This window comes from Mastomys coucha, unplaced genomic scaffold, assembly GCF_008632895.1.
Source record: "Mastomys coucha isolate ucsf_1 unplaced genomic scaffold, UCSF_Mcou_1 pScaffold22, whole genome shotgun sequence".
Lineage (NCBI taxonomy): Eukaryota > Metazoa > Chordata > Mammalia > Rodentia > Muridae > Mastomys > Mastomys coucha.
In genome coordinates this window covers 153,574,509-153,584,932 of record NW_022196905.1, presented here as the reverse complement: position 1 = coordinate 153,584,932, position 10,424 = coordinate 153,574,509, and the positions used below count along the sequence as shown (strand labels likewise).

The 10,424-nt window shown below is 42.0% G+C and overlaps 1 protein-coding gene across 8 annotated transcripts in view; it reads right to left on the bottom strand.

The window, feature by feature from the left end:
• Myo16 (myosin XVI) overlaps positions 1-10,424 on the bottom strand; it is a 509,596-nt gene that overhangs the window by 258,884 nt on the left and 240,288 nt on the right. For 7 of the 8 annotated variants that reach the window (XM_031339016.1, XM_031339015.1, XM_031339017.1 and 4 more), the window contains one exon: positions 6,496-6,640. In XM_031339016.1, coding sequence (XP_031194876.1) covers positions 6,496-6,640 — 145 coding nt within the window. The remainder of the gene's footprint in view (positions 1-6,495; positions 6,641-10,424) is intronic. The other variant, XM_031339014.1, reaches the window with a different exon arrangement.

The following is a 10,424-nucleotide window of genomic DNA, read 5'->3' as shown; positions in this document are numbered from 1 at the left end:
TGGGTATATGCCCAGGAGTGGTATAGCTGGGTCCTCTGGTAGTACTATGTACAGTTTCCTGAGGAACCGCCAAACTGATTTTCAGAGTGGTTGTACCAGCTTGCCATCCCACCAGCAATGAAGGAGTGTTCCCCTTTCTCCACAACCTCTCCAGCATCTGCTGTCACCTGAGTTTTTTATCCTAGCCATTCTGACTGGTGTGAGGTGGAATCTCAGTGTTGTTTTGGAAATCATAACATCTTAAAACACTAGACTTAGAACAATTTTCCCATAACTAGTAAATATATCACAAGATGAAAGCTTCCTGCTCTGTCTCTCAGGCTGAATGTTGCCCAAGTTCATTAGTAGCAAAGGCAGAGGCTCTGTCATCAGCATCTCAAGCTCAGGAGGGCAGAGTGTCACATAACGCACTTAGAAGACACCATGGCTAGGAGGAGTTCCTGGGCCTTGGACACCGATCCATTTCTCTACATGAGAACACAGCATTCCAGCAGAAGCATGTTTATTCTCTGAAAACCCAAAGTGTACAATATTCCTGATCTCAAAACTTCTAACAACCAGCCACCTGACTCTAAGACCCACACTCTCAATTCAAGCGAAGAACTTGGCCCAGTGTCAGCTCTGCAGCAGAGTGTGTAACCCCGGTGTGCTTACTTACACAGCTCAAGGGTGTTCTGTGGCAATGGCCACTCTGTCAACTTCCCTGAGTGACATCCTAGAGCTAGGAGGGCGTGGGCAAATGTGGAAATTATGGATAGCCCCTTCCTAATAAAAACACTGTCAGTGAAGATGGTTAAAGGAGCTAAGGTTAACTAGGATTTTTTGGAAGAGTAGGAACGGGGCCCCTGCCTGACGTGCTATCTTCTACAGCTGGACAGAGGTGGGCTTAGTTCGAAAACTTGTCAGGGTCGATAATTAAGGAACAGAGAGCAGACATCACAGGGAAGAACTCTCATAGGAAACGCAGGGAGTAGAAGGAACCTCCAGAGTGGATGCAGCTGATTCTTGCTGAAGGCAGGCCTTAGGGACCAGAGCCCACACAGGAGAAGCTGAAGGCAGAGAAATCTGATCCACTCTCCAGCAAGATTTCAGGCTGGCAATGGGAAGAGCTGAGTTTTCTATTGCCATAAGGTTGTTTTTTCTGGTCATTATAACCAAACACTGATGAAAGATGACTTAAAAGAAATATTTGGCTTCAGAGGGCAGAGAAACAGAATCAGGGCTGGAAAGGAAGCTGCAGCGGTGAAAGAAGCTTGGTCTATGGTGTCAAGGTATCAACCAGGAGAGGAGAAAGCCAGAGCTCAGCTGTCTCCCTTTTTTTTTTTCAACAACTTTTATTCAATTGGATAAAACCACCCACTTACAGGGATTCTCTCTCTTCAGTTAAAATTCTCTGGGAAACCCTCACAGGTCCCTGCAGATGTTTCAAATCCCACAGAGCTGACAGTGAAGACTGGTTATCAGAGTTCGTTAGTTAGAGGAAGGTGGGCTGGTTACCACTGGGTACCAGTCAGGGAATAGAGGGCAGCATGTGATGAGAGCAGCTCCAGGAACACACTCATACGTTCACAGTGTTCCTAGCACCTCCACTCTCTGACAGGCTTTATGTCAGTAGTTTGATGCAAGGACAGAAAAGGAGAATAAAAGGAGATGTTATCTTTCATCTTGGTGTGTTCTCAGTCTGCAAGAGGGATGGGCAAGGCCATAAATAGTAAATTACAAGTGTAGGAAATGCGAAGGAGAAAAGGGATGTCTGAAAAGCTTGGTCTGTGGTGATGCAGGCTGCCCTTGTCTGTGGGCTGTGTGAAACCCTGAAGAGTCTGGGGATGGCTGCACAGGTCCAAGGGTGATGGAAGGCTGCTCGGGGTCTTAAGTGGCTGGAAGACAAGACTGGCTTCACTTTGTTAAGGTGTTTTTTCAGCAGTTGGTCAAGGTAATAGGCAGAGGCGCCAAGGCCACTTAGTAATTACCCAATGCAGGAGGTTCACAAAGGGAGTCAGGAGAGGAGACAGGGCTGGGCATACTCATTATGCTGCCTAGTTCTTTGTCAACTTGACACGAGCTAGAGTCATCAGAGAGGAGGGAACTGCAACTAAGAAAATTCATTAATAAGAATGGGTGGTAAGGCATTTTCTTAATTAGTAACTGATGGAGGAGGATAGCCCATGGTGGGTGGGGCCATCCCTGGGCTGATAGTTCCGGGTTCTATAAAAAAGCAGGCTGAGTAAACCAGAGGGAGCAAGCCAGTAAGCAGTACCCTTCCATGGCCATTGCATCAGCTCCTGCCTCCAGGTTCCTGTCCTGTTTGCATTCCTGTACTGAATCCCTTCAATGATGGACTAAGACAAAGATGGAAGTGTAGTCATAGTTGGTCATGGTGTTTGTTATCGCATCAATAGAAACCATCACTAGGATCCTTACCGAAGGAAGGGAGGATTGCTGTGCTCAGTAACTAGTTGCTACTATGTACTTTATGTCTTACTGAGGATTTAGTTAGATGAGTTGAAGGTTTTCCTGTATCAGTGAACTGTTTTGTGTAACAAGAATATATAAAAAGTAAAGATAGAAAAGTATTTATTTTCTAGAAAGAAAAGAGACCCTGGCAGAAGTCCTTACACGGAGAGGTAGGAAATGAAACCTATATGTGCAGGCACCTATGGAAGTCAAAGAGGGTGTGCAAAGGTACAGATGGTTGTGAGCACTTGATGTGGATGCTGGGAACAGTACCCAGGACCCATCTCTCCTGCCTCTATCATCATCAGGATCTCATTTTAAAGTCTTTGTGAGCATCCCACTACTTTCCACAAAAAAAATCTCACATGTGATATAGATCTTCATAACAAGAATGTAGGTAAGATATGGGCGTATATGTATAGTGAGAAAGAGTAATAGACATATATGATATGCTGTATTATATAATGCATATGATTGCAAGAATGTAGAACATTCAAAAATAAAGCCCAAACTTTCTGCAAGTTAGTATGCATTTTTAACTCCCAAAACGAGAGAGAGAGAGAGAGAGAGAGAGAGAGAGAGAGAGAGAGAGAGAGAGAGAGAGAGAGGTCTTTGGATGGCTTACACTAAAACAGCGACTCACATGGCATCAGAGACCATCAGGAACAGGAAAGGCAGCTCCTTGTAGTTATCAAGATTTCAAAGTCAACAGAAGAGAGCTCTGATGCCTGATTCTAGGCAGTTTTAGAAGGCATGGGGCCTTTATAGAGGTTCCACACAAGGCAGTTTTTCTATGCCTTTTGGAGAGCATAGATGGTACTGGAGATAGCTACTAACTATCCATCTTCAGAGTTACCATTTGGTAAAGCTACATTTTATAAAAATCCAGACAAAGATGTGCTAAGTGGTTTTGTTTTAATTTTCAAAAATTTCTACATTGCATACTTGTTTCTAAAATGTTACTTTGTACTTTGTTGCTTTGAAAAGTCTTTTACATGGCTCTCTTATGGAAGGTGACTGCATGACCCAGCCATCTATAGCATGGCTTCTTCTATGAAGAACCAACCATCCAGTGGCTGATTGCCTGCAACATCTGTGATCTGGCTTGCAGGGGAGACCTTAGCAGGTTTAGTAAGTATTACAGTTCAGCAATCCAAGTACCCACCATGTCCTCCAAAGGCAGGGGATAGAAAATGATCATGGTGTCCTTACATCAATGATACTTAGGAGATTAAAGGAAGAACACAGAAGCCACCCACAAGGAAGATACTGCCTGTTCCTGAGATGCTACAAAAGCCTTCTTAGTTTTGAAGAAAATTTGTCTTCTAGAAACCCCATGTTTAATGATCACTTACAACCTATTAATTTGCCAGACAGAATTAATTTGTCTCCACAGAGGCCCAAATCTCAACATTTACATCAAAGAATGGGCCAGGTTTGTGTTTGTTTAATTAAATAATCATTTATTGCTGTACTATGAATAGACTCTGGTATATTTAATAGCTTGAAGACAAATTAATGGTAACATAGAATAACTCACATATCAGCACTATACAGGGCATGTGAGGATTATAACTGCAATTATAGAGATTCTGTTAGTAAGCTTAAGTAGTGGGAAAGCCTAACTGATCTCAGTTTCCACATACTTCTGTAAGTCAGTTAAGGAGATGTTTCAAAGCAATGGTCATAGAATGACCTCCTCCCAAAAATTTAAATTTTAATAGTGAGCAGAGGGTATCCTGGTCAGTTCAGCTGTCAATTAGACACAGCATAGAATTATCAAAGATGGTGTTAATGAGAAATTACCTAGATTAAGTCAATATGTAGGCATATCTATAAGAGAGTATCTTGATCATTAATTGAAATAGGAAGACATGGCCCACTGTGGGCACTGACATTCCCTAGGCAGAGTATGTCCTGAACGGTTTAAGAACAAGGAAGTTTGGGCAGTGGTGGCGCACATCTTTAGTCCCAGCACTTGGGAGGCAGAGACAGGTAAATTTCTGAGTTCGAGGCCAGCCTGGTCTACAGAGTGAGTTCCAGGACAGCCAGGGCTATACAAAGAAACCCTGTCTCGAAAAAACAAACAAACAAAAGAACAAGGAAGTTAGCTGAGAAGGAGCAAGTGAGCAATGATGCATTTATTCTCTTTGTTCTTGACTGTGGCTGTAGTGTGACTAGCCTCGACTTTCCTGAAATGACTGACTGTAACTAGGAACTGTAAGCTAAAATAAACATTGTCCCCTAAGTTATCAGGATATTTTTTTTCCACAGCCACAGAACTGACACTAGAACAGAGAATATTTGGAAAATGAATAAAATACAGTACTCTGAATTAGAGACACTAGAACAGGAGCATGAGTTGTCACACAGCACTCCTCTACTTTTGTGTGTCTGCATGACAGGTCTAAAAACCTGATCATAGACCTGAGGTGTACACTTCACAGAAAGCCAGTCTCCTGAGGTGGTCAATCACTGAATCTCCTAGTTCTGATGTGTTCCAGATTGGTCTCTGCTAAAGTCTGTGGGAGATCTACATGCTTTCTTTATTCAGGCATAAAGGTGCCCTAAGAAATATTTCGTTATAGCCAAACTAAATTGAACAATGTGTCCCAGCCCCCACAATGTTCCAACTAATCCTAATCGGTGCTGATCTGATTCTTGGTCTGGAATTTCGCAAGGATTTCACCCATTCAGAATAATTGCCCCTGGCATTGTTAGGGAAATAGTGAAGGGAATAGGGCATTGTAGTTTGCTGAGTGGAGTTTAACTAATATCCTCATTCTCAGTCACGTACTACAGCTGAACCACTCTAGAAATTAGCAAGAAAGAGATATGTCTCTACTAGCTCAGAATATTAGCATAGTGGGGCATTTTACTAAGGATGGGCGGGACCTTGAGCTGAGTGTGTGTGAGAGAGACAGTGTGCAGCAGTCGGCATTTGAGATTCGTGACTCAAGTTTCTTCGAGCTTCTGTCCTTCTGGCTGGCGCATTCGCAGCCCATGTGGCCCGAGCATGCTCAGAACCGGGGGGGGGGGGGGGGGGCAGGAAGGTGCTGCACCCAATCCAGAGGAGATGGCTGATGTTTTAGACCCAGTGTGTTTCAGGTGGCCTCAGATGTACCTCGACTACTGAGCTGCCAGATTTTTCATTTCTCTTTTGCAAAGACTGTAAAAGTCTAATGACATTTTAAAGAAATACATTCAGATCCTGCACTTCCATGTGTCGTGTCTGCAATTATTTCTTTGCCTACACCTTGTCAACCTGACTAGGACCCCTTTTCTCCTGTGGGTTGAGGGAGGTCCAGATTGGCCAGCCTGCTACAATGGGTGAGCATAGCTCTGCCGTTCACAAAGCACCAGACACAGAAAATCATTTACTTCTGTCACAGAAAGAAGAAAACTTAAGGACCCTCTAAAACAGCCAAGCAATCTCTACTAAATTAGGCATTGAGTCTTCAGTGATCACAGACACACACATACACACATACACGCACTCACACACACACATACATACACGCACATACACACACACATACACACATACACACATGCATACATACACCCACATACACACATTCATACACACATACACTCACGCATACATACACATACATACATACATACACACGCACACCCACATACTTACACACATGTGCATGCGTATGCACACATACATACATACACATGCACACACACATATATGCACACACACACACACACACACACATGTACACCATAGCTTCTTCTAAAAGAAAATGCCTCTTAGTGCATCTTTGACCAACGTATATGTATTTGGATAGTCGGAAGAAACAGAAAAAAAGATACTACTCAGTGATCAAAGACATCTGAAAATATACTGTAAAATTAAAACTTCTCTAAAATTAAATAGCAATTATATTTATTAATGACCAGTAGAATGGCCACATTGACAGGAATTTTAAACAGAACCCTAGCCTGTGCATGTTTTATTTAGCTTAGAATGGAAGGTAGCCGGTCAGCTTTGAATGCTGTAGGTTTTCACAGTGACCTTGCAGTTACCTGCTCTGGCTTGCTGCTCACCATGCTGGTCTCTGGCGGGCCATCCTGGGACTCCTGCTTGCACAGGCCTTTTGTTGTGTCTCTGAACATAATGTCTTTTTCCAGTAAACTGTCCTGCTTGGCAATTGGTAGCACCAGGGGACTTCTACAAGAAACAATCAATACCAAAATTAGTTTTCTTCTAACATTGCTGTATCAATCAAAAGCTGCAGGAGCCTGGGCCACAGAAGTTATGTTTACTTAGATAAAAACATGTCTTATAAGCTGCAGGAAACATAAAGTTTTCTCTTCAATTCACCTATCATTCAGTTTTACTTCTGAAAAAAAAATGCGTTCATTTCAACTCCAAAGGAAAATGTTTACCAGGATACATTTAACTGTAATAGAAAGATCAATAGGTAATTTAGAAGCTGTTTGAAGTGCACAACTGCACTAGGCACTGAATTTAAATGTGAAAAGGGATTTATAAACAAATGAAAAAAGTTTTAATCATGATTAAAATACAATGGATATAAGATTTAATGTACAGAGCCATAGGCAATATTTTGAATTTGTTTTGAAATGTTAGAATAAAAATTTAAGTGTTAAGAACTGCTATATTACAAACAGAAAAATGCTTACAATTTCCAAAAAGTTCACCAAGGCAAAGAGAAATATAAACCAAAGCTCCTGCAGGCCCCAATTCACAATAGTCACCACAACGTAATCACTGAATTTGCAACATGACACTTTACTACAAAGGCTGAGAACGATCTCCTTCAATGTTAGCATTCAAGCAGAAATGCACGCCCATTTTATCAAGTGAATGTATGCAAACAGTTGTGTTATCTGACGTATAGGAGTGGGGATAACTCTGGTTAGAGCTGGATGAACTTATTCTGTTGAGTTTTAAGTTTATCTGTCTCATATGCAGTAAAATTGATTTGTTGTAGGTATACAGTACAACACTCCCTTACTCTCTCCCTCTTTCCCTCTATCCCTCTCTCCTTCCTTCCCAACCCCCACCCATGTGTGGGGTGTGTGTGTGTGTGTGTGTGTGTGTGTGTGTGCCTGCAGAGAGATATGAGGAAGCCAGAGGTTGATATCCTTAATCACTTCTCTACCTCATTATTTTGAGACAGTGTCTCTTACTGTCTCCGTTCGTTAGGGTTTCTATTACTGTGATAAAACACTGACCAGAAGCAACTTGGGGAGGAAAAGGTTTATTTCACCCAAGCTTTCAAACAATTCACCATCAAAGCCAGTGAGGACCGGAACTCAAGCAGGGCAGGAACCTGGAGGCAGGAGCTAATGCAGAGGCCATGGAGGGGAGCTGCCTACTGGCTTGCTCCTCATGGCCTGCTCAGCCTGCTTTCTTATAGAACCCAGGACCACCAGCCCAGGAATGGCACCACTTGTAACAGGATGGACTCTGCCCAATCACTAATTGAGAAAATGCCTTATTCTCACCAAACCCAAGACTTGCTGTCTTGAGTTGGCTAGCAGGCCAGCAAGCCTGGAGGATAAAGATCCACACGTTGCTGACATCTTCACGCTTTTCTCACTGAGCAACCACTCTAGTCCCAGTTCAGTGATACATGACAAAAGTGTTTATAGTCCTGTAATCAAGATAACTAATCACAGAGATATTTTATTTTAACCCTCCTTCTTGTGCTCATTGGAATCAATTATTAAAGGTGTCAGTGGCTTCTCCCTGTGATTTTAAATGGCTTGTCTTATGTTTATAAATTGACTGTTAAATGAAAGCTGACTGTGTTTAAAGAGTGTGTGGTGGTGACTTGGCACAAGCTGAGAATGATTACCACAATGACATTGATTCACAACCCATGCTGACTGCATATGCCCTCAGAACATATTCATTTTAGACTTGCACGTCTGTATTGACCCCAGTCCTCAGCAAGCATTGCTGTACCCTCTGCTCCTTTCAGGTCTGCTTTTAGAGTTTCTGCCTGAGCAAGTTTGTAAGGCACGCGTGTTTGTTGGTCTACCTTACTCTATGGAGCTGGGTGCATTATCAGGTTTATGTATGTTGTGGCAAAGGGGGGGTGATTATTTTCCTAGTATGATAATTTCCCAATGTAGATTGGTCCCTGAGTTCTCATCTCCCTGAGGGTGGGTGCAGAGAATTTTTCTGTATATTATTCATTATGAAGAACACTGATGCGAGCAGAGAGTACAGATAGGTCTTCAGGATCCCTACCTCACTTCTTTCCAGTTAAGGCCCAGGAGTGGGGTTCTGGGATCACAAGGCAGGGAATTTTAACTTTCTGAGCAACCTCTACAGTTTCCCTTAACCCAGCCTGAGCACAGGTCTCCTTCCACACCTCCACCAGAACTGCCTCAGGTCTCTTCTATAGGAGCCATCCTGATGAGGCATAGTAGGGTCTTACCTCTCTGAGGTTCTGATCTTCGTTTATTTGAGGTTAGAGATGCTGGGTACTTTCCTAAAGACTCTTGGCTACTGGTGTGTCTTCTCTGGGAAATACTGAAGGCTTAAGACTTAAAATTTACATGTTTTATTTCTCTGTTTTCTTGTTATTTGCTGTTGAGTTCTATGAACTTCTCGGATATTTTTGATATTTATCATTTATGAGGTTTCAACTTTAATTATTTTGTTATGTTTTTTAAAATCACATTTATTGATTGATTTATTGACTGATTGATGGTTGACTGATTTTCTGTATGTGGTGAAGGGGGTGGTTGTGCACACCATGACATGTATGTGTTTGTCAAAGTACATATGTAATATTTGTGTCTTTTTATCCACCACATGGGTACTGGGAATTGAACTCAAGTCATGAGGCCTGGTGGCAGGTACCTTTGCCTGCTGACTCATGTTAATGGCCTCAGTGATGTATTTTTTCTGTGCAGACACCTTTTAAGGTGATGGAGTCCCTCTTGAGGATGGTTGCTTTTGTTCCTTATGCTTTTGATATCATATCTGAAAAAATCCAAAAAAGTCAAGGTCCATGTTAAAGAACTTTCCTTGTTCTTTCCATGGGCTCCTGTGCTTAGAAAGCACAGGTTTCACTTTTATTAGCCTTCACCTTATATGTCTACAGGTTTAAAGGGAAGAGCCTGTCCTTTGGTGAGTAGGTGTCCAGCTGTCACAGCGCCATTTTTTCCCTCCGTGAGTCGCTCTGAAGGCCCAGCTGGCCACACCTGCTTGGGTCCATCTCCATGGTCACTGTTCTCGTCTACGTCTCTAACTTTTCTAATCCAGTTTCATCCCAATTAATACAGATCTGTAGTATAGTTTGAACTCGGGAACAAGATACTTCCAGCTTTATTCTCAGAATAGATTTGGCTATTTTTGTTCTGTACTTTCAGGCAGCGTCTCTTTATTAAAGTGTGGGGTGCTGCTCTCTGATTTTAGATACTAGACATTCAGTATTCTGGACACCAATGTTTAGATGAACACTTGAAGATTCTCTCTACATTCCTATTAGTTTATTTCCATAACAACATACTCAAAATTTTATTTTCATTTTCAGGTTTTCCTTTTTTAATGTCTTATCTAAGGATTATTTTCTCAAGCCAAGATCAGCAAAGTTGACTCCTTAGGCTTTATTCTGCAATTTCTAGCTCTGTGGTCTCCTGTGTGCACCCTCCTGTCTACATGGCTTTCCATAAATCACAGCTCAGTGCCTTCCCTTAATGCTGTCTGGGAGTTTCAGCACCCATTTTAAGAACAAAGCCCATCCATCCTCAACTAATTAGCTGTATCAGCTGGTGAAAATCAATTGGCCATTGGTGAGTCTTTTTCATGGTTCTCCGTGTGTTGCGTTGATATACTACTGTATTGATTTGATTGATGCCCTGTCTCAGGAAGTATTAACTTGCATGAAACATCCAACTTTGTTTGCTTTTAAGATTTTTTTCTTTCTTTCTTTCTTTCCTTCTTCTTTTTTTTTTTTTTTTTTTTTTTT